The sequence below is a fragment of the Malaclemys terrapin genome, chromosome 7 (genome assembly GCF_027887155.1).
Source record: "Malaclemys terrapin pileata isolate rMalTer1 chromosome 7, rMalTer1.hap1, whole genome shotgun sequence".
NCBI classification, from domain to species: Eukaryota; Metazoa; Chordata; order Testudines; family Emydidae; genus Malaclemys; species Malaclemys terrapin.
The window spans coordinates 59,545,140-59,569,316 of record NC_071511.1 but is presented as its reverse complement, the minus strand read 5'-3'; the positions used below and the strand labels follow the sequence as shown (position 1 = coordinate 59,569,316).

The 24,177-nt window shown below is 49.4% G+C and overlaps 1 protein-coding gene across 1 annotated transcript in view; it reads right to left on the bottom strand.

The window, feature by feature from the left end:
• Positions 1-6,132: 6,132 nt before the first annotated feature.
• ZNF488 (zinc finger protein 488) overlaps positions 6,133-24,177 on the bottom strand; it is a 31,647-nt gene continuing 13,602 nt past the window's right edge. Inside the window, exons 2-4 of the mRNA XM_054035564.1 lie at positions 14,766-14,988; positions 11,360-11,588; positions 6,133-7,538 (exon numbers count right to left, since the gene is read on the bottom strand). Coding sequence (XP_053891539.1) covers positions 6,373-7,538; positions 11,360-11,588; positions 14,766-14,981 — 1,611 coding nt within the window. The 5' untranslated portion in view covers positions 14,982-14,988 and the 3' untranslated portion in view covers positions 6,133-6,372. The remainder of the gene's footprint in view (positions 7,539-11,359; positions 11,589-14,765; positions 14,989-24,177) is intronic.

The following is a 24,177-nucleotide window of genomic DNA, read 5'->3' as shown; positions in this document are numbered from 1 at the left end:
CATCTCTGAACTTCAGGAAACCTCTGATCTAATTGTTTGTCTGCCTGTGTAGGGATTTATAAATACCCTCCGCTCACTGCGATCTGGGTCTGAACTCTGTTGCTCAACCCCATCTCCACTAAATACCTGTTTGAAGGCCCTGAAGGAAGTAGATGAGCTAGCATAGGCGCCCAGGTTTGGAAACTGCTCTGCAAAAGTTGAGTTAAATGTCGCCTTTCTGCAGTTTGCAGTGGTTACACATTGGGTTTGTTGAAACTCACTGTGCAGATTTAAAAACAAAAACAAAAATCCTGTGTTTTAAACACCGCATCACAAAGAATATTTTCAGAGATTGACCTGGAAAGAGTTTTAACCATCAAATAGATTTTGTATAATTTCTGTGATGTGTTCACCTTTTCAACATCACTCAGTGAAACTAGACTGTTCAGACATTTCTTTCCATTCTTTTTCATGTCTGGGTTTCTCGACACTGCAGGGGACTGTTTAAATGGATAAAAGTTTGCACAGGACCTTAGCTAGTCAAAGCGCTATATAAATGAAACATATTAAAAACCCTACATCTGGCAATGCCCACAGTTGTCAGTGCATTAATAAAAAACACCATGAAAATATTTGTATCCATACTAGGTTTTGTAAAAGTCCCTTTAAAGTCTAAATGAGCCAGCTTTGCTTCTTTTGTTTTCCAAACCACGAGTCTATATTTCCATGTGAACAAAGGTCATCATGTGTGAATGCTCCTATTTGCTGTTACTTACTCGCTATTTATTAATTATTTTCCTGTTTTAAAAATTTCAGTCGTCCAGTCAGGGGCCAGAAACTCTACCATGTGACTTAAGTGACAGCACTAATAGCAAACAGAGTTAATACTTCAGAACACACCTGTGGACCAAAATTTGTTCCCATGATGAACTACATGGTGATGATTTACGAATGACAGACACATTATAGAAAACAGCATCAGTCTGGGAAAAGAAACAAAAAAGCTACATTTTCTAAGCTAATCTATTTGCAATGGATAACTCAGCCAGCTCTGCTGAATCCCACTGGATTTGTCTTCACTAGAAAGTTAGGTCTTGTTAGAACATGACCTTGAAGAGTTGTGTTAACTTACGCAATGTTAATCATGATTTAACACTCAATGGACACAAGTACAATTGTGTTTAACACCACGTCAGCTAGTCATGGTTAAACTCTACAAGGCTTAAAATGGACCAGCTGATGGGATGTTAAACATGGCTTATCCCTGTCTACACTGACTGCTAAGTCATGATTATCATCATCTTAGTTAACACAGTGCCCCAAGGTCATGTTCTAACACAACCTAATTTCTCAACAAGAAAGACGAGGGCCATTGAAAACCATTTGTATGAAGAGAGATTGAAAAGGCTGGGGCTGTTAACCAGAGAGAGGAGATGAATAAAAGGGGATGTGATAAAAATACTCAAGATAATGCATGGGGAAGAGAAGGTAGCCCAGGAGCCCCTGTTTCCCATCTCACAACCCACAAACAATGAAACTGAAAGGAGGAAAATTCAAAAACAGAGGAAAAGGAAATACTTGGAAAGGGAAGCCCGTGGAACTCATTGCCACAAGATGCCATTGAGGCCAAGAGCTTAGCAGGATTCAGAAAGGGACTGAACACTTCTATAAACAATTGTAACATCAGGCATTATAATGGTAAATACTAAAAAAAACTTTGACGTAAACTCTAAAGACGGAGGGTTTACATCCCATCCAATCCCCAACGGCTGGAAGTCAGAAAGAAATTTGTCCTGGGGCAGGTGTCCCACAACTGGCTGCTGCAGGGACCTGGCACCTTCCTCTGAAGCATCTGGTGCTGGAGACAGGATACTGGGGTAGTCTGGGAAGTGCCCTGTTCCTCATAGAGAGGAGCCCTGCGTGCAAAAGCACAGTGCAGGGTTGTCTACCAGACAGCGATGGGCATCCAAGAGCACACGACCCCATCTTGAGCAGTGCATGCCCCAGGTGGGGTTTGTACTCTGCGGGAGGGAGAGGCAGGAAAGGGAAAGCGGAGTGCCCCCGGGGTTGGTCTTGGGGCCGGTTTTGTTCAACATCTTCATTAATGATCTGGCTGATGGCATGGATTGCACCCTCAGCAAGTTTGCAGATGACACTAAGCTGGAGGGAGAGGTAGATATGCTGGAAGGTAGGGATAGGATCCAGAGTGACCTAGACAAATTGGAGGATTGGGCCAAAAGAAATCTGATGAGGTTCAACGAAGACAAGTGCAGAGTCCTGCACTTAGGATGGAAGAATTCCATGCACTGCTACAGGCTGGGGATTGACTGGCTAAGTGGCAGTTCTGCAGAAAAGGACATGGGGATTACAGTGGACGAGAAGCTGGATATGAGTCAGCAGTGTGCCCTTGTTGCCAAGAAGGCTAACGGCATATTGGGCTGCATTAATAGGAGCATTGCCAGCAGATCGAGGGAAGTGATTATTCCCCACTGGTGAGGCCACACCTGGAGTATTGCATCCAGTTTTGGTCCCCCCACTACAAAAGGGATGTGGACAAATTGGAGAGAGTCCAGCGGAGGGCAACGAAAATGATCAGGGGGCTGGGGCACATGACTGACGAGGAGAGGCTGTGGGAACTGGGATTATTTAGTCTGCAGAAGAGAAGAGTGAGGGGGGAGTTGATAGCAGTCTTCAACTACCTGAAGGGGGATTCCTGAAGGGGGGTTCCAACGAGGATGGAGCTCGGCTGTTCTCACTGGTGGCAGATGACAGAACAAGGAGCAATGGTCTCAAGTTGCAGTGCGGGAGGTCTAGGCTGGATATTAGGAAACACTATTTCACTAGGAGGGTGGTGAACCACTGGAATGGGTTACCTGCCACTATTCAGATCTGGTTCTATTTTCGATCGGTGTGTCTAATAGAAGGAACTTCAATGGAGCCATATTCCACCAGACTGGGCAGTTCTGTTGAAATCTAACAGCTTTGTGAAATTAGGTCAATTTCACTGGAATTCCATTGAAGGGGGAAAAATTTCCAACATCCCGGTTCAACATCTTCAATTGTTTTTCTGTTGGATCATATTGCATATTGTACTGCAATATGCAACATTTTAAGTTAACATTGCCATTAAATATTTTGAACGACTTCAAATGATTTTTTTCCCTGGAATTTTGAAATTGCTGGTTTTCGTTCTGATTTGGAACAAAGCCAAATTGCAAAACTTCAAAATCCTTCATAAAGTGGAACTTCTGTCTCCCACCCCCTTCTAATACCTAAGGTATTTACACAGTGCTAATGGCTGAGTTCCTATGGGCAAGGGATTCCACAAACAGGTTAGCTAAAATATTATTTTTCTCCTCGAAGAAAGCAACGGCATTGCATAACCTATGAAGAAAAGTCTGCCGGGCACCCAAGATGCAGGGCCTTACAGAATCTGGTCCTTTGAACTGGTATTGAAGCAATTCCCCAACACAGGGGTAGAGAGCAGTGTGCAGCTGGAGGTGTCGACTTCCATGTGACATGCAAGACCAAGGCCCTAACCGCATGGTCATTGAAGATCCAGGACATTTTTTTACAAGAGCATGAGAAAATGTTATGCCACAACTGCACCAAACAGCCTTTGTCTTACTTATCCTGGGCTGCCTCTGATCTCAAAGACACAAAAGTCAATCAGGAATAGCACCCTGGATTTCAGAGGAGTTATTTCTGGATTTGCACTGGAATAAGTGAGATCAGAATCTGACCCCTAGAAGCCACAATCCTCATCATATATGAACGCTTCTACACTACTGAGTTCTTCATTACGCGTTATGGATTTTGACTTCTCCTTAACAGGCCAGCTCCCAGCTAAAGCCAGACAGAGCTAAGTTTGGCCCAGAAAACTTGGACATGAATAAATTCCTTATGTGATAAATTTCATTGGACACAGACATTAGAGGTGGAAAAGATGGGGGTGGAGATCACATCTCGCCCTGCCCGATGCAGGATTATTTCTTGCACTGAACGTTCAGTTTTAAATGACTCCAGGAACAGAACTTCCACCATATCCCTTGGAAGATGGCTCTACAGTCCAACAGACCTCCCAGCCTCAATTTGCTTCCTCTCAGTTCTAGAGAATAAGCTGCAAGCTGTCACATGTAATCATTCCCTTGCCTTATCTTGGGTAAAGCCTGGGACTGTCTAGCTTGGTTTTTGGCCTGCATTTATACGGATGGGAAACTTCCACCCATGAATGCTGGGAAAAAGACACCCCCTGATTCATGGAACTCTCTCAAGAGCTGACAGGGAGTGTAATAGAGCATTGGATCCAACTGCCAGCCACCTGGGCCTTCACAGGTGTGCTCCTGACCACTCCGAATTTCCCAGTGATAACAGGGGAAATCGACTGCTGAGCCATTTGCCCTATATACTTCAGTGGGATTCCTTCAGTTAAGACACTGGGTGCAGCTCTGGTCCCCTGGCTCCCGCAGGCTATAGTACAAACAGAACGGGTTCAGAGACAGGCAGCCAGAATTAGTGGCCTGGAAAAATCACCATCTGAAGAGACACTGAATAAGCTGGAACTGTTTGTCTCAGACAGGAGATGAGTAAGAGGGGATGTGATAAAGGGAGTCAACGTCATGAATCGAGTACCTATTTTTACCTTAGGCATAATACAAGGGCAAGGGGCCACTCAGTGAAACTAAAAGATGACAAATGTAAAAACTGATCAAAGAAAACGCTTATTTTAAAAACAAACATACCATTGGCCCATGGAACTCATTGCCACAAGATCAAGGTCAAGAGCTGAGCAGAACTAAACATTGACAGCCTATAGTGAGACCAGCCACAGTACCTCGAGATAGCATTTCTTTTCATAAGGGACCTAACCCTCATGTTTCAGGGAATAAACTGAGCACTAACTGATGGGGGCTGGAATAAATTTCCCCAGCAGTAGGTTTTTCTATAACTGTCCATTACTGGGAGTTTAATACCGTCTTAACAAACAGCTGTCCCATGTTGGAAATGGGCTATTGGACGAGATACTCTGATCCACTACAATAATTGCTATATTTCCTTATTACTTTGCAAAATAAATGCTAGCAGTAGAGGGCCCATAACTCAGAACTGAGCAGTTCTGATTCCATCTAGCAGTGGGCATTGGTGACACATTCACCCTGGCCAGGGCACTAACATGGCCAGTAGTGAACAATGAACCAAATTCTGCCTCCACTGTATCTGTACAAACCCAGTGAAGTTATTGGGATTTCATGGGTATAACAGATAGCAGAATTTGTGCCTGTGTCTATTTGGTAACAGTGAGCACAAGCCACAACATCTGGATCTCGGTTTAAAGAAAGACGTTTCAGAGTTTGCAGAGTATGACCAGAACCCAGATCTGCTGATGTTCAATCACATCCTCTTGTGAGTTTGGTTTGGTCTATTACAGAGGAGGGTTGTTTACACAACTCAGATCAGAGCTTGGATCACAAACTCCCTTCTACAGCCATGGGGCAGTCCAGAGTCAAGGTTTCATTTCAAGCTGATCACTGTAATCGAGTAAGGCTATTCCCTTACATACACAACCCAAGCTAGGAAAGTGGCACCCTCTAGAGTCTGGTCCACATAAGAGTCTACTACATCTGTCAGCAAATGGCATTATTCCTTCAGTTGAAGTATTTCAGTCTGAAGCTTTCTAATGCTGAAGGTCCCAGGTTCAAGCCTGCTGGCACTCAACCAGCCCGTTATTAGAGCTGGATAAAAATTTTCTGTCAAACACTAAATTCACTGAAAAATGGAGTTTTGGTGCAACCAAAACACTTCGCAAATTTGGGTTGAATTCAATTAATAATTTCGGCCAAATAAAAAATGAGGAACCATTTTTTTCAAAAAAGTCAAGACATTCTTTCAAACCAATGTTGGAACGTTTTGTTCGACCCGAAGAAAGCATTTTCATTTTTTTGTTTTGTTTTGGAGAGAAAAACGAGGGGAAAAAAATCAATTTTGGTACAAAACTAATTGATTTTTTTTTCAGATGATAAAATCAATTATTGGCTCAGCTCTAATTGTTACGTATGCACGTAACAGCATCTCTCACACATGGCTACAACAGATTGTTGTCTGTAAAGCAGCAGCTTCGAGCCCAAATTAATAAAACATTTTCATTCATTTCATCATTTTATTTCCTCAAAAATATACCAACAAGGGCTTGGCTGCATTTTCAAAACCGACGACCACTCGGTCTCATGTAAACATATATTTTTTGTGAAGCATCAATTATAAATTATTGTAAGCAGCTGTTTCCTATAAGAAATTAATTTAAACACTGAAAAAAATAATGAGACAAACTAATGTTTTCCCTCCCCATCCCGCTTCCCCCAACCCAGTCCTGTGGTCGGCTCAGTCTACCCAGCTCTAATTATGAGAGGTCATGTGTCGGGATAAATGGTGCCGTTCCCGAAAGTACTCGTGGCAGATTGGACACGTTAGCTTCTCCTCCCGTCTCCTCTTGCACTGAGACTCAGCTGAGGAGTAGTCCTTTTTGTGATGGGACCGCATGTGGAAGACTAAGTCGGACGTCATGCGGAAGGAGAGGTTGCATTTTGCGCACCAGTTCTGGGCGGCCACCCCAAAGGATGTGAAGGTGGGCGGCAGCAGAGTCAAGGAGGAAGAGGAAGAGGAGGAGGTGGTGGTGGCGGTTTGCAGCTGCCCCCCAACTTGTTTTGGCCACGGTTCTGAGGTATATGGGAAAGCGTTTCTCCGGCTGATGCTTGTCTGCAGCGCCTGAGAATTACACAAGTCACTGACAAAGAACTTGGAATTCAAAAGGTTGTTGTAGCACATGATGTCCGCTGTGGTGATGAAGCCAGACAGCTCCCCCAGGCTCTTCGGTAGCTCGGTCATGGGATGGGAGGAATTCCCGGCAGCCCTGTCCACCAGACACTTGGTTGGCTTACTAAAAGCACTTTTCTGCTCCCCCCGGGCTCGGGTGGGCCATACGAAAGAGAACGCGCTACCTGAGGAGCTCAGCACCATGTCCTTGGGCATCTGCTCTTTGCCAAACTGGCCCAGGCCACCCCCTTGCTCCACCTCCTTCGCTCTCTCATTCCTCAGCCGGTCCTTCATCCTCCTGACCTCGGTGAAAGCGCTCTGTTTCTGCTCCAAGGCATCCTTCTTCGCCGACAGCTTCCCTGAGCTGAGCTTCCAGACGGAGCCAGCGAAGGCGTGTTCCCGCACCGCCTCCTCCTTGCCCCCATAACTGTTAGCTTCCCCTAGGTTATTTGTCTTCTCTAACAACACCGTTTTCCTGCTCCTGTTGCTCTCCGCCTCTTCCGACTTTGTTCTCTTCTCCCCTGACAGTCCACGGGGGTCGTCTCTCCATGTGGCTATTTTGACCTCCAGATCCCTTGCCAGGCTGTGGAAGTTTGTGGCCTGGTCAGGCAAGTGGCCCTTCCCAGCCTTCTGCTCCTGGAGATTTCTCCACGGCGGAGCGTTCTTCTCCGGGACGCAGAGGAAGCGGACGTGGGCCAGATAGGAGTGCCCGCCTTTAAAGGCCTGCTCACATTCCGGGCACCTGAGCTCTGCGGAAACAGAAAATAGCCATTGAGTTTTGCATAGTCAGAGTCCCGGCTTCTTTTAAGGCCTGGCTGCTCTGGCTGACACTGGTCTAAACCAGGAGCAACTCCATAGCTGGGGCACTGGAGTCAAGCTAACTGGAGTGCAGGGTCAGGTGCCATCTTGCTACAGGAGGCACCTCGCATACATTTCCTTCCATACGTTCCACACCCCGATGCTGGCTGCTGAGTCAAGTGCTCACAGCAGACACTGGCCTGAATCGATCCTCCGAATTCTGTGGCAGCTCAAAGCCCAAAACCCAGATCTGCACCTGATCTTGCCAACACGCAAATCATCTTTACAATGGTCTCAATGAGAAACCCAGCTTCAAGCACCGCTGTGGATCCAAAAGCAGAATCCAAATGTGGCTTGCACCTCTCTCTCCTCCATAGATCACTCGGGAAGCCAGTGTACAGGGGACAGTCCTACCAGTTATACTGACAGAGGTACACCGGTATTCGTAAAACACTCCTATTCTGGAATAAGAGGCCTTTTTTTCTATTTCATTTACATCCCCTAGGGTTACCATACGTCTGGATTTTCCCGGACATGTCCGGCTTTTGGGGGCTCAAATCCCCGTCCGGGGGGAAATCCCCAAAAGCCGGGCATGTCCGGGAAAATCGGGAGGGAGGGAGGGCTCGGTGGTGCTCGGCCGGGGCCTCTTTGGCTGGGGTCGGCGGTGTGGGGCCGGGGCCGGTGCGGGGCCGGGCCGGGGTCGCGGGGCCGGGGGCATGGAGCCGGGCCGGGTGCGCGGTGCCGGGCCGGGGTCCAGGAGCCGGGCGCGCAGTGCCGGGCCGGGAACCAGGGGCGCAGTGCCAGGCCGGGGGCCAGGGGTGCAGTGCCGGGCCGGGCTGGGCGCGGGGCTGGGCGGGGAGCCGTGGGCGCGGTGCCAGGCCGGGGTCCGGGCCGGGGAGCTGGGGTCGCGGGGCCGGGAGCCAGTCCGGGGTTGCGGGGCCAGGGGGCCGGGCCCGCGGGGCCGGGAGCCGGTCCGGGGTCGCGGGGCCAGGGGGCCAGACCCACGGGGCCGGGGGGTCAGGCCCGCGGGGCCGGGAGCCGGTCCGGGGTCGCGGGGCCGGGGAGCCGGGGTCGCGGGGCCGGGGAGCCGGGCCCGTGGGGCCGGGAGCCAGTCCGGGGTTGCGGGGCCGGGGGGCCGGGCCCCGGTCCGGGGTCGCGGGGCCGGGAGCCGGGGTCGCGGGGCCGGGCCGGGGGCTGGGAGCCGGGGTCGCGGGGCCGGAAGCCGGGGGGTGTGCCGGGCCGCCGGGGGGTGCGCCGGGCCGCCGGGGGCCGGCAGTGCTGGGCGGGCCGGGGGTGGTCGGCCGGGGGCCGGGGCCGGCACCCCAGGGCCCGAGCCGACCCAGGCTGGAGCCACCAGGGGACCAGCCTGGGCCGCGCCTCCTCCCCCCACACTCCCCCTTACCTGCTTCAGGCTTCCCATGAATCAAATGTTCGCGGGAAGCAGGGGAGGGGGCGGAGACTTTGGGGAGGGGGCGGAGTTGGGGCGGGGCGTGGGCGGGGCGTGGGCGGGGCCGGGGCCCCGTGGAGTGTCCTCCATTTGGAGGCACAAAATATGGTAACCCTAACATCCCCTCCAAAGCGACATAAGCTAAACTGATAAAAAGGCTATCTTATACCTCATGTCTATGTGGGAGGAGAGTTATACCGATATAAAACTCTACTGATTTAAATTCACACCTTAGGTTATACAAAAAAAACATTCCCACTTTGAGTTGGTGTGATAGGGCCCTCAGTGGCTGGGCAGCCCAGTGGCTAGATCGTTGGTTAGGTGGGCTGTAGGGAGACTTGAGCCCTCCTTCTCCCTCAGGTCCTGGCCCAGGTTCCTGTGTCGTTCAACCCCTAAACAGGGGAGATGGATCTTTTTCCCAGCTGTGAGGGGGTTTCAGGGCCTGTTTTCCTAGCCTGCTCCCTATGCAAGTCTTTTAGTTGGGGAGTGGCCCCACTAGTCCAGGTGCCCAGGGCCGTCCCTAACCATACACAAAGTATGCAGCTGCATTAGGCCACCAGGAAATTTGGGGCACCAAATTTCCTGATGCCCTACACAGCTGCGTGCTGCTCCAGCCCCTGCTTTGCCCCTTCCCTGGGGGGAGGGATAGCTCAGTGGTTTGAGCATTGGCCTGCTAAACCCAGGGTTGTGAGTTCAATCCTTGAGGGGGCCACTTAGGGATCTGGGGCAAAATCAGTACTTGGTCCTGCTAGTGAAGGCAGGGGGCTGGACTCGATGACCTGTCAAGGTCCCTTCCAGTTCTAGGAGATGGGATATCTCCATTATATTTATTTATATTCCCCATGGCCCCCGCCCCTGCTCTGTACTAGCCCCACCTCTTCCCACCCCTGCTCCGCCCCAGCCCCGCCCCCACTCCCCTGAGGACTGCAGCAGGGGTCGGGCCTGCACTCACCAGCGGCGGTAAGTGCAGCGACCCGGGCCCAGCCCGCTCCATGCCGCTGGCTCCCAGCCGCGCCGCTGGTGAGTGCTGGGGGGCAGTTGCCCCTACCCCCAAGTCCAAAGGCTGGGAGCCAGAGGAGCAGAGCGGAGCAGGCTGGGGCCAGGTCACTCCACTTCCCACCGCCTGGTGAGTGCGGGGTCGGGCCTGGCTTGCACTCACTGGGCGGCCGAAAGTGGAGCAACCCAGCCCCAACTGGCTCCGCTTCACCGGCTCGTGCTGGAGGGTTGTTTTCCCCCTGCCCCCTAACCCAGCCCCCACACACGGAGGCCTAGGGCTGTGTAGGGCACCAAAATGGCCTTGACTGAGCCAGGCTCCCTTCTTTTCTCCCCCCCTCCAGGCCTGGCATTGGCTACAGGTATAACGGGGCGGGGCTAGCTGAACCCAGAGGTTTTCTTTAACCCCTGCTGTGCCCGGCAGCAGTCCCTCTGCTCCTTCACAGGCCACTATAACCAATTTTAAACCGATCTAAGTGTGTCCACACACACAAGTTGCACTGGTTTCACTAAAATCAGTTTGAAAGCAGACTGGGTGCAGACTCCTGTGTGGACACATTTCTATCGGTTTAAAATGGGTTATAGCAGACAGCAAATTTACTAATACAAGCTATCCTGCTACAAGCCAGATTTAAATCAATTCGAGACCCTCCACACTGGGTTTAGCACCAATTTGACAAAGTCCGTTTAAAAATCACACCATAAGTTACACTACAGCCTTTTGAGTAGTGGTGTGAAGCTGTCAATCTTTCCCTATGTGCAGTGTTTCTTTAAAAGATTGTACTGCTTTCTGTGTTACTCATTTTCAAAGCAATTCACTTAGTATAAGTGAATCTCTCCCACCCAAATGTGTTCCCAAGAGCCCCTGAGAATCAGAACCATCTACACTTACCCAAGTCTTGGCTAATTTAAGCAGATTGCTCTGCATCAAGAAGTGTTCAGACCCTGAGCTGTTTTCTGTAGCCCAGTTCAGTTACATCATTCGAGCTAACCTCTGACCCTAGGGCAGCACACCCGAACCCCTAGGCTCGAGCAGCTAGCCCAAGTCTCCGCTGGAGCAGCAACGTCCAAACAGCTATCCTTAGTGAGCTAGCTCAAGCCCTGTTAGCACAAGACTATTTACCATGGCTGGAAGACTCCCTTCATTGACTCCAGCTCAGTGCACCAGTAAAAAGATTTGCTTCTAACTGCCCAACCTTGAAAGCCCAGCCTGGGATCTGAGAGTCAAGCTGGTCCCTTCCCCGCTTGCCCAGCATCACCTGTAACAAAGATCTTGCCCTCAGTGATACCCGCACAACCTCAGCGTCTGGCAATTTTCCCTTCAGTACTCACCGGTTTGGAGAGTCCTGGCTTCGATCGCGCTGAAACCCAGGAGGCTGGAAAGCTCCTCATCGTACCACACAAGGAGCTCCTCGTTTTTGCCTATTTTTCTAGTAGATCGATAGTACAACTGGCTGTTTTTTAAGTAGGCTTCCAAGTTCTGTTCCTTGCTATTGGCTGCTGCTTGAACGAGCCTCATCCAGGGCAGTCCAGCGGAGCTGTGCACCGAGGTGACATCTACCTGTTAGACACAAGGCAAAAAGGGAGACAATAGGGACCCAGGATGCACAAATTCATCAACACTCTCGGCAAAGCCTGTCCTTTCCTGTCTTACACGTGATCCAATATGTAAGGGCTGTGGCCCCGATGCCGCAAACACTTACACAAGGGGCCTGATCACAGTGTCTGCAGCCTTCCTGAACTACACCCCACGCCCAGGGGACCACAGAGATGGTGGAGCAGGACAGAGACACCAGAACGCAGCAGGTGGCACCGTCTTAAATGGCGGAACATCTTGTGCATCCCGCTCAAAGAGTGACAACCCCCGATACTCACCCTCTCTCCCTGCCTTGCTGCTCCCCCTCCACCTCTCCCCAATCTTCCTCTGCAGCATACGTGCCCTCAGCCCTAACACAGTCATTTGGGAAATCTCACCTGCCCACTTACCTCTCTCCTCTGGCTGCAAAGAGAAGGAGCCTCCCCAATACATACAAACGCACACACGCACAAGGTTCTTCCTCCATCATTTCAGTATCACCCCGTCTCTAACAGGCCATGTCAGAGCAGGACTGTCTTCAAGGGGTTGTGACACAGTGACCTGCTGTTGGTTTGCTGCTCCATGACAGCAGCTCTTTCCAGACCTGACACACTCACTACACCTAACACACCATTGTCACGATATATACCCACAAGATGGCATGTAATATATCACTGGACAACTAATAACTCACTGATCATTAATATCTTTGCATGGTGCGTGTAGAGGGTCTGTACAAAGAGTTATGGATATGTGCTCGGATTATGTTATTAAAATGTGTTTGGCAAGCAGTGCGTAAGTCTAGCCTGCCCTAGACAAGGGAATGAGTATCTGCTTGGCTGACCAGCCTGGTTGTCAGGCAAGGAACACAAAGGTACATTTAAACAAAGCCATCAGCCTCACGAGTGGGGGAGATAGCCTCCAGACTATAAAGTCAGGGGACCTGAACCTCAGCTGAGAAGTAATTCATAGAATCATAGAATATCAGGATTGAAAGGGACCTCAGTGGCCTGGAGGGGCTCAATCACAACTCCACTATAAAGAGGCTTGGCTTTCAAGGCCCCTTGGGGAGGGAAGAGAAGGGACCTTTCAGGAGAAGGAGACGGCACAGGATGCTGTAAGTGGCGGGGCATGGGGCAGGTTGGGTTTAGCAGACCTGACTGATTTACAGATGGCTGGCTTGCTTTGGTGGAGGGGGAGACAACAAGGCTTTCCCAGCTTGATCTATGCTATTTCTTAGGTTTGGGGTCACGAAAACATTAAGGAAGCTTGTTAAATTGAGGGTTCCGTGACTCTATGGGGATGACCCACTGAAAAAACAGCAAGGGGAGAAGAAAAGCAGATTCCCTTGGGACTCAGAGTTAAAGGCTCTCCAGTTGGATAGTCGCTGGGCCAGAGACTGAGCATGAGAATGACTCTATAGCCTGATGGGTAGGGCACTCCCCTCGGGTATAAGAGACCCGACACAGGCCTCCCGCTCCAATGGCTATTTAATTGTTTAGACACAGTGGAGCAGCTTGAAGAGGAGAGAGTGAGGAAGCCCTCTTATTGGAATACCCTATCGCTCAGTGATAGGGCACTCGCGTGAGAGATGACAGAGCCTGGTTCAAATCCCTTCCCCCCAGACAGAGGGAAGAATTAAAGCCAGGTCTCCTCCACCCTTTGTTTCTTTTTGCTTTTGTCCAAATGCACGAAAGTGGAAATGTCTCAACTCCAGAGGTTTGGGTTTTGTGACGCTGCAACAATCCGATTCGGGTTGAGCAGCAATTTTTGTTTCGACTTCTCGCTTCGCCGGAATATTTCATAAAACACTGGTTTTGGTTTGACCCCAAATGATTTGTTATTTTTCTAAACTGCCAGCGAAACAAGAAATCCCTTATTCATCCAGTGCCTGTCACAACTCCCAGTCAAAATGCCCACGAAGTGTAACCCCTGCGAGCACTATGTGGCTGTGCCACCCTTTAATAGCTGCTCCATGTAACTTAAGAGCCTACTCCACATTGTCAGAAACTCAGCCAGAGGCTGTGGGTGCATTACAGGAGTGGGTGAGTGAGGTCTGTGGCCTGCAATGTGCCGGAGGTCAGAGTAGATGAGCATGGTGGTCCCTTCTGGCCTTCAAGTGTATGAGCTAGCTGCTAAGGGAGGGACTTGATCAGCTCAAGCAGTAGCAGCTTGCATTTTGGGGACTGAAGGTGCCAGGTTCAACTCTCCCCCTCCCCCCCAACAGCATGAAAGGGGCTGGTTACGCAATGGGGAACACCATAGTTACACATGGAAAGGGAGGTGTCAGCCCAGGTGTGTCAGATGACGTGGTTTCTAAGAGACAGTAGGGCTTTAAGATGCTGCTCTGGCTGTACAACCCAGAGCTAAGCCTCACCCTGCCAGCCCCAGCCCACTCCAGGGACATCTTTCTCCAGACCGTCCAGACTCCCACCAGGGGTCTTGTGGCAAAGTCCCAAAATGCAGCCTGAGAGTCTGGTGCTAGAGTCCAAACACACGCAAACAACCCTGACTCCTCCCTCCGGGCACCCAGGCCCCCTCCAGAGATCTGATATGGCCGCAAGAGGCAAGAGCAAAGGGGAAGAGACACCCCCCTGCAGGGGCTGCAGCAACCCCCATGGTGCAGGGAGAGACAGGGTGGAGAAGCATGCTCTGCTCATACTCCTACGCTCTGTCTAAACAGGAGCAGCCTGGGCCCATTCTTAGACTTCAAAACGCTGCCCCGAAGCCACTCGCTCTCCTTCAGGGATGCCAGGCAGTCCCTGCAATGGGATAGCGTGATCCCTCCTCAGCCTTGAAGGGCCAGTATGCCCCATGCCAAGCCCTCTTGGTTGTTCATCTCCAAGTGAAGACATGCCCCTCATTCCCCCACATCCTGGATCAGTTCAGCAGCAGGTCAAGGGTGTCTTGGCGTAGGACGGTACTCATGCTTTGGACTCTTTCCCCCACGGGAACAGTCCTTGCTGGGATCCCCTCAGAATCCAGCCTCCAGGTCAGCACCGTGCTGGGCCAGTTTCCCCTCTTGGCAGAGTTATTAGCTGTGCAGACCTGGGGATAAAACTATATCCCATGCCAATGCCACCGGCCGAGAAGAGCAATCCAGGGCGGGTGGGGAGAGGGGACAGCTTTTCCAGTGCAATATAAAATACCAGGCTCTCCTACCTTAAATACATAATGGATATTTCTTCTCTCTGAGCATTTCAGAGCAATAAAAGCAACAGTGTCCAACAAGGTGTTCTGCAGCATACATGGTCCAAAACTGGCTTCCTCTGGGATGTCTTGAGTAGTATGGACAGTTGCAAACACATCTGGGAAATGATGATGCAAGAGCTTGTTGTCACTCGTCCAGAGGAGTTTAGGCAAAGATGTCAGTTCCATCCTCAACCTGCAACAAAACAAAGAATCACTTACACTGGGGATAGGAAATTGAGGGGGGTGGGGGATAAATCTGATCATGATTTATACCACAAAGGCTGTAAGGAATTGGAATTGAATTATAACCGGATGGGAGCTTTAAAGCTACTGGGGACCAACACATTGGCATTGGTGGAGTTTTCCTGGCACATGGGAGCTTGTGGCTTTATTGATGTCCAGCCCAGAAAGAGACAAGCTATTCCGCATTAAAGCAGCAATCTTAATCTTGTGAATAAATCAGTCAGTCTTTTCCAGGGCACTCAGTCAGCTGCTCCCACGGCCCAGTAGCTCCCACGATGCTGACCGCTTATACGCAGGACCATGAAGCTTTGGGCACAGTAGGGAAAATCTCCAGTTGATGAAAAGAGAGCCAACTAGTCCACCCTAATCTCAGTCCTGTCTATTACAGGATCACAGGCTGACGGACTTTCTCAAGACACAGTCATTGTCCACTTCGGCCCCCAAAATGGAAATGCTGGGATTGTTCCAAATGCTTGCGGCTTTTCTTCATCAACTGAAGATTTCTCCCATTGTGCGTGCTGCCTTTTATGTCTTGTTTGTACTTTGTAGGGTGTGAGCCCCGGTGTCCTGGCCAGATTCCAGCTGGGGAAATTACAGTCCACTACCTAAAATGCCCCTTTCTTTCCTGGCCTGCTTTGTTGAGCCTTGATGCTGTGTGCTGTTAAATGCCTGCTGGGCTGCACCCCTGAGGTGGCTGCATTTCAATTTACATTAGATTAGCTAGTAAATAAAGTGATTTGAGATCCTTCTCGGTTAGGGTGAAAGGCACAGTGTAAATTAGAGGTAGAGAAGCAGCAGTGGGTTCTGGTTTGGCAGAACCTCCTCAATCCAGGTTTGGGTTTTGCAGAACCAAACTAAGATTGGTTTGGATCCAAACTGCATTCAATCTGAACATGCAGAATCCATGAGAGTTGGATAAAAGGGTCATTTTTGTCCCATTTTAATATCAATATCATTTGTGACAATTAGGAAGACCCAGGCAGACTGTGACTCCTCTACCTGCGTCCCGACATAGCGATCTCAGACATTGCTAACCATATAGCCGGGGCAGTATGTTCTCACAGTTCAGCTGGCATGAAGGTATTTGTCAGTGAATAATGGGCAATGCTATTAAATGAATCAGAGCTCAGACGCTCTCTCCAGCACCTTGGGGCCGAGCCTGGGAATTCCACACATGGTTAGGTTGCAGAATTGGGCCTTTTGCCATTTCAGGGTTCTGTGGATTATTTATGGAGACACAGCTCCATCAAGCTCCCACTGAAGGCAGTGCAAAGATCCTCATTCACTCCAGTGAGAGCTGGATCAGGTCCATAAAGCAGAGAGACTGAAAAAAGAACAGTAACCACTGCCAGCTCTAACTTTTTTGCCGCCCCAAGCAAAAAAAAAAAAAGAGCCCCGCCCCGTCGAAACACCCCCCCCCCCGAGCGCCGCCCCGCCAAACCAAAAAAAAAAAAACCTGAGCGCCCCCCACCACGCCAAGATTGGCCGCCCCTTACAAGGTGCCACCCCAAGCATGTGCTTGGTCGGCTGGTGCCTGGAGCCGGCCCTGACAGTAACAAGCCCTGAAGAGCTCTTGGCCTTAGAAATACTGAGATGGCTCTTCTGTCCTTCCAATCTAACCTCTCTCACTTTGTGCCAATGGGATTGTTTTGTCACAATGTGACTTAGAGCTTAAGCTAACAGGATGTAAAGCACTCAATACTCCAGAGAGTGGCACTGACCCAATTCCAGTTCTACCTCAATTTAGTTAAATCAGAACAGTTTTCTCATATAGGCAAGGTCTACATCCCCATCCTGTAAAGATTTCAATACATGCTTAATGTAATGCACTGTGAGTAAGTCTTTGCAGGATCATGGTCTAAACAGACAAGATGCTAAGACAGACAGAAGACGGGAGAGGAAACAAAGGGACAAGGCGGTAAAATGCCAAGTGCCCAAGGTCATAGGGCAGGTCAGTGGCGAGATGGAACCAGATCCTAAGTCTCCTGACCCCCAGCGCTAGAGACAACTCACACTGGTGCATGCTGCCTCTGGCTAGGGTGACCAGATGTCCTGATTTTATAGGGAGAGTCCTGATATTCTGGGCTTTGTTTTATATAGGCGCCTATTACCTCCCACCCCAATCCTGATTTTTCACTCTTGCTGTCTGGTCCCTCTACCTCTGGCTACATTATGCTCCTCATGGCTGGTGGTGGAACTAGACTGGGTAGTTGTGCTTTCAGTTGATCAGTTTCACTTCCTGGCTCCCAAGTACTATCCCATGCCCAGTGCTGCTATGTTTGTGTGACACCACCACTGGGATACTATATAACTATAGAATTTCTTTAAACACTGTTTTCATTTAAATGTGTGGGAGGACGGGGTTTACTTAATGAAAACATTCTGTTCACATTCGTTTTTAAAAAGCACTTCAAAAGAAAACAACAAAGCATAAAGATGTTGGCCTAAATTACTAAAAAAAAAAAAACCTATAGGAATAAATTATGGGCCATGGCCCAGATCCTTTGCCTAGGAAGGTTACTACTCCCTTAGCAAAGCAGGGAAATGCCATAATCTGGGAATCAAGTATCAGGGGGTAGCCGTGTTAGTCTGTATCTACAAAAACAACGAGGAGTCTGGTGGCACCTTAAAGACTAACAGATTTATTTGGGCATAAGCTTTTGTGGGTAAAAAACCTCACTTCTGAAGAATGCATCTGAAGAAGTGAGGTTTTTACCCACAAAAGTTTATGCCCAAATAAATCTGTTAGTCTTTAAGGTGCCACCAGACTCCTTGTTGTATAAGCTGGGAATGGTGTTGTCTTCCTGGTATTATTCTATCTACCTACCTAAATTCCTAGGTAGGAAGATAGAATAATCTTGGGGGAATTATGTGCTCCCTGTGACTGGGAGCTGGCCAGACCAGCAAACTGGCCTGACTAATATAGTGTTAAAAGAACAGGAGTACTTGTGGCACCTTAGAGACTAACAAATTTATTTGAGCATAAGCTTTCGTGGGCTACAGCGTACTTGTAAACCCCTAGTGAGGAATAGTGGCATTCCAGAGCAGGCCGGCTCCCCGGTGGAGGAATGTCACAGGCTGACTAGCCCTTTAAGGCAAGAGATGCTCATCCTGGCCCGAGGCCTAGCAGCTACCCCGCCCCCCCACCACCCCCAGCTGATGGTAATGTGGCAACTGAATGATAATTAGACTGTGAGCCCAGCTGTGAAAGGGCAGGACCAGACTATACAAGCTGAGGGGGCAACCAGCTGGGGGAGGGGTGTGTAGAGAAGATAGGAGGACTCACAAGGTGTACTGGTGCAGGTGAGTGGGAGCTCTGACAGGGCCTAAACAGGCAGATAGGAGGACCCACAGAGTGCAGGTTTGGCTCCTGTGCAGGAAGCCCTGGGTGAGGGCCTGCAAGGAGCAGGGAGATCCCCAGTGGGAGAGGGTCAGTGAGGGAAGCCCTGCTAGGACAAGAAGCAACAGAGGGAGAGCTCTGCAGGAGCAGGTCAGGCTCCTGTGGGAGAGGCCCTGACATAGGGTCAGTAACAGCACTTCAATGGAGCCTGGGTGGGGTGTGGAGGGGAGAGGTACAAGCTGGATGTTTACCTTGGACTTTCAGTTTGATCTTTTGTTACCCTGGAAGGGAACTGAGCTTTGTGTGGCTTGGCTGGAGGGCTGAGCCACTGAAGACCAGGTGAGATGCAGGAGGCCCTGGAGACAAGGACCCCTTGAAGCATTGCACCCTGACACTAGGGGTGCTGAGTACACTATCTTACAAGGAAGAACCACTGAAGCTGGGTCTATTTGAAGTGTAACTTGCTCTACTTACAGGTCCTGGAACAGAGGTGGTTGCAAACTGCACCCAGACAATCCCCATTTCTGGAAATCTCAGCCCATGCACCAATGCCTAGTTCACCGGAAGCTTCTCTGTCCTGAGAATTGCCTCCAAATATGGCAGCTAGAGCAAAGTGTAAACTGTCTGCTACCTACCACTTCTCTTCGCTTAACTTTTCTTCAAGGACTATATACTGCATCACAAAACCAACAACCTGCAAGCCTGTCTGCCAAAGACTGAAAACTTGCTCACATGCTAAGAAAGAGAGCATGTGAGGCTATGTGTAACAGTGCCATCTGGTGATGGCTGCCATAATATATTCCCCCAAGACCTGTGAATATCTGGAGTGTTCCACAGATGCACAAGTCAGTCACATGAAGGCTCAAGGCCTTAGCAGTGCAGCCCAGCCTCCTCTTTGACCCTCCACCAGCAGCCATGCTACTGGGGCACCCCACTGAGTAATGCTCTCAGTACCCCCAAAAAGGGCATTACTGCATAGGGAAAGTGGGGGTGCTAATACTGACAGCTCCACTGTGTGTGGTGATCCAATTTCTGCCACAGGCCCAGCCCACCACCTTCCCCTCAACAGATCCCAACAAACCACAGAAAGTTTCAAGAGGTTTGGGGTCAGGGGAGGGAGCTATGTCGTAGCGAGCATGATTCCTACGTCTGTGCCCACTGCCCAGCAGAACCTGCTGGCTGCCTCCCAATCATCTCTGGCCATGGAGGAGAAGGGAAGATATGGCTCCTTGTTAAAGGGATTGCATTGTCACACACAGCTATAGGGAAGGTTGCTGTAGTGCTCTCCTGTTACTTCCTGGTATGACTGTGTCTTCTGTAACACTGCACTCTCTCTGCATGAGGGATCATCAGGGAATGGGGATTGATTGGGAATCTCAGCTAGTATCTCATTAGCCCATTTTCACACCATCCCACCTCTAGCATCTCTCCAATGCAACATGCCAGCTTTGTTTGCTTGTTGCTCAGTGACTGAAATATCCAAAGATCAGTGGCAGACAAAATCTCCATATCCTGCAGGAGTGGATGCCAAAGCCTGTGAGTGACAGCTATGGCTATATTCATACACTACAGAAAAGATGGTTATGTGAAAAATGGGAAGCGTACCGTCTGTATATAAGAAACAGGCTTGTTGTGGTAAGTCTTGTACTGCCTGCTGGTGCTGAAAGCATCCAGCAAGTGAAACTCTTTAGAAGTTGAATAATTGATTAAATGCACCACCTTGTGTTCTGTCTCAGCATAACACCACACTCTGAGATAGTCACAGCAGGGCAACCTTCTAGTGTCTGTAGTATAAAGGTTCTTATCCTGCCCTCATCACCATGGTATCTGAGGCCCAGATCCACAAGGATGGGTAGATCCATGAATCTGGGGAAGATAGGTGCCCTTCCCCTAACTGATTTTTAGGGTGTGATCCTGTGGGTGGCCTCTGAGCATACCCACTGGATCTGAGCTGCAGAGAAGATAGATGTTCCTCCACCTATCTTCTCCTGGTGCATGGATCACTCTGGGGCTTAGGCAGGAGATTGGCATCCAGGCGCCTACAGGGAGCAGCAGCGTGCAGGCCCAGAGGCAGGAATTTAGGCACCCAGGAAACTTGTATCCTGAAAATGCAGGCACTGAGTGAGTTTAGGCGCCTACAGAGTTAGGCGAGAGTTTTGTGCATTGCAGTGATGCCTAAATTGGGACTTGGGTGCCTACGTACCTTTGTGGATCTGGGCCGGACCTCCTTCTAGTAGTGCATTAAGCAATGTGTCTAACATCTGGCCCATGGGGTTTGTTCTCTCTCATCCTCTCCCTGCAGGAAGAATTATGTGTGCAGTGGGGTGGCTTATTGGGGTAGGGTTTTGGTTTGTGGGGAGGGGGTATTTTAAATGTCCATGTAGCTCTGGGTTTATGTGAGAGAAGGCGTGTGGAAGATGTACACCTGGCACTTGTTGCAGAAGGTGGGGAGATCTGGGATGATCCTTCTTTCCTGGGAGAGTCCGTTCTGCAGTCTGGGACTAGCCAGGGCTGCCCAGAGGATTCAGGGGGCCTGGGGCAAAGCAATTTCGGGGACCCCTTCCATAAAAAAAAGTTGAAATACTATAGAATACTATATTCTCATGGGGGCCCCTGTGGGGCCCAGGGCAAATTGCCCCACTTGCGCCCCCACCCCACCACCGGGCAGCCCTGGGACTAGCCCCTGAGAAGGCTCTGTCTCCTGCCCAGGCGAGCTTTACTCTTGTGGTAGAAAGTTCCACTGTGCCTGAGGAGCAGCATTATCGACCATGAACTTATGCCAGAGCTATAGGCTTTCAGATACCCTGGTATGCCTTGAAGATAAGGACCGAGACCTTGAACTTGACTTGATAGTGAGAGACAGTCTCCTCCTTGACCTTTTGACCCCCTCCCCTTGCGAGATAAAGGTAAAGGAGCTTCTGCAGAGGAATTAGAGAGAGGAAAAGAGGGCTAGAGGAATAGTGTTGAGTGATGGAGAGGAGCCAGACCTCTATGGATGCTTATCAGGCATCGTGGACAGGAGGTGGGGCAGGTTTATCTGCTGGCAGAATGGAGGTGAATGGAAGGACAAAGTTACACTTTAATTGAAAACTGGCTGCTTTGTCTAAACCAAATTTTTTTTGCAAAAAAAGTGTGGCTGCTATTGAAACTTTTTGGTGGCATTTTTCATAAGTTAAAGAACGGTTAGTGCCATTTGTCATGTACAGAAAGCCACGCTTTGCTTTCTGATAACCCTTCCAAATTAACATTTCTGTGTTTTTGTTTTTTTTAAACACACACACAAATTCATGAAATTCCCAAATTGGGGTCATTTCAAACCCTGCGAAACACGAATAACTTCAATATGTTTCATAAACTTTTGTTTCCATTATCTGAGTAGCTCTAGCATTGAGGGGGAGAGGAGGAAGAGGGCTAGGGTGGAAGACACTGACGAATAGAGAAAGAAGGACAAAACTCCATCCTGGTTGAAAGAAACCAAGCCTCTGGAGTCAATTCTGCCTCAACTAGCCCAGTGCCACCCCAGTGGTGCGATAGAATAACTGTCCTTGGAGTACGAACACTGGACTGCTCAGGACCTAATCAGCCCAACGCTTTTGCTGTTCTCCCACCATTCCTTGCAAGTCCAAAAAAATACAAACAACTAAGGAGAGGATGTCTGCAAGGTCAGAACTGACTGCTGTCACATAGAGATCTGTTAAATTCTCTGGAGGGGTTTTCAGCAGGTATGTGACTAGTCTATAGCAGAGTGTGATGATCTAATACAAAAAAGCTGCAGCCTAAGAGATGCAATGCAATGTGACAGCTTAACATTGCAAATACACACCAGAAAGAAAAGAGCCTAACAGTAAGGTGGTAGAACAAAGTTCATTGTTGGGGTTGGGCCAAAATACAGAGCTGAAATATAAATGCCTTTAAATCAAACCTTCCACCAAAATTAAATTCCTGGATCTGAACCTACCTCTGTGGGTCTGATTTGAGTTTGGATCCAAAGCCAAAGGGGACACCTGAACTTTCAAAATTTCCAACATTCAAGGTAGCAGAATTTTCTTAGAACAGCTCATGAGCTTGCAATAATCTCAAACCTCAACCTGGAACTGGTTCAGCCACAACCCCAAATTCTGAACCAGCCTAAACCTCATTTGGGTCCTGATCCAAACCTGGTGTCCTCAGCAATAGAGTTAATACTGATTGAGGAAAGCCACCATCATTATTAATTGAGCACTTTGCAAGGGTCATAATTAGTGAAGGAAAAGCCCTATTCAAACACCTAACTTCTCTTGGAAACCAAAGTAGGTGTGTTGTTCAGACAGTACAGGGATGAGCACAGGAGAGAGAGAGAGATCTTGTTCTCCACGGCTTTGTCTAATCTAGTCTTAGCTGACTCAAATGCTGCGACCACCACCACCTTCTTTACATGGGAGCTATTTCCTGATATTGAACCATCCCTTCCCTTTGCTCACTACTATCCCATTATTGCCAGATATACCCCGTTAGAATATACTGAACTATTCCTCTCTCGCTTTCTGGCACTTACACCTGTCAAATACTTGCTGATGATTATCGGTGTCTTCCTTACTCTTTGTTTGCCCAAGGTAAACACATTTCCTTCTCATCATTAGTTTCTCAGAAGCCAAAGCTTCCAGCCCTTAAATCAGTCTGCTTGCCCGTCTGTGAAGTCCCTCTGGTACAGAAGTGCCTACAGCTGCACACAGTTTTTTCTGACTATGCTCAGACCTACATACTGCATTGCCAGATCTATTGATAGATGGGAAGGAGTTCAGGAAAGAACACAATTGAGCAGACAGCCAGGAGGAGTGATTTATAAGGAAAGGCAATGTGGCTTCTTTAGTGAAGTGACAGCCAAGAGGTGGCATGTTAAGTCTCCAAATAGCTGAAGGCATGGACACCAAAAATGAAGGAGAATTATCTAAGGTGGTAGCCAGAAATACAAGTAGCAGCCACCAGATGAAATTGAGAGGTAAATTGTAATAAATAGTATCTACCTCCTACACAGCACATGTCATCAATAGATCTCAAAGCACTTTACAAAGGTCAGTATCATTAGCCCCTTTTACAGATGGGGAAACTGAGGCACAGAGGGTGAAAGGACTTTCCCAGGTGTGCTGAGTCCCAGGGCAGGGAACTAACCACTAGGCCACACTGCTTCCCTATGATGGGGTAGTCTGCCTAGGGGTCAGCTCATCCCAGTGACATGGCATGGCCCTTTAAGATTCTGGGAGGTTTTGATGTATCAAAGACCTAGGAAATACGAGGTATTGGTGGAGAGGAAGCAGTCCTGGAAATAAGTAGCTTGTGGAGAAAGTCAGATCCTGTTTGTTTAAGGTCCCGGGGCTAGGAACCTTGCAGAGCACTGAGCTGGGACAAGGGGGCAGGCATATATGCTGCTTCCTGCCTTGGAGCATCAAAGATACCTGCAGGAGATGACTTCCTGCTGAATCCTCTGAGCCTGAGGACTAACTGGGGAAAGGGACTAGCTGAAGGAGAAGTTGGCTAAGGCCCTATAGCTGGCCTGAATTATAACCCAGCCTCAGGGAGGAAGGCTGGAGACTGGCATCTCATGGACAGGGATTGCTGGAGGCACAAGTTGGCTCCTGGAGGAACAGGCAAGTAAACCTATCAGGGCTTTCGTATGGACCTTGAGAGGGCAGGAACTGGAGCAAGTAAGCAATGAGTGAAGCTCTGTAAAAAAGTTGATAAACCAGCCCCCGCCCCCAGGGACAGATGTTCTGAACTAAGCAGGTCTGGCTGGCTGGCTGAAAGGGCACTAAGGACAATGTA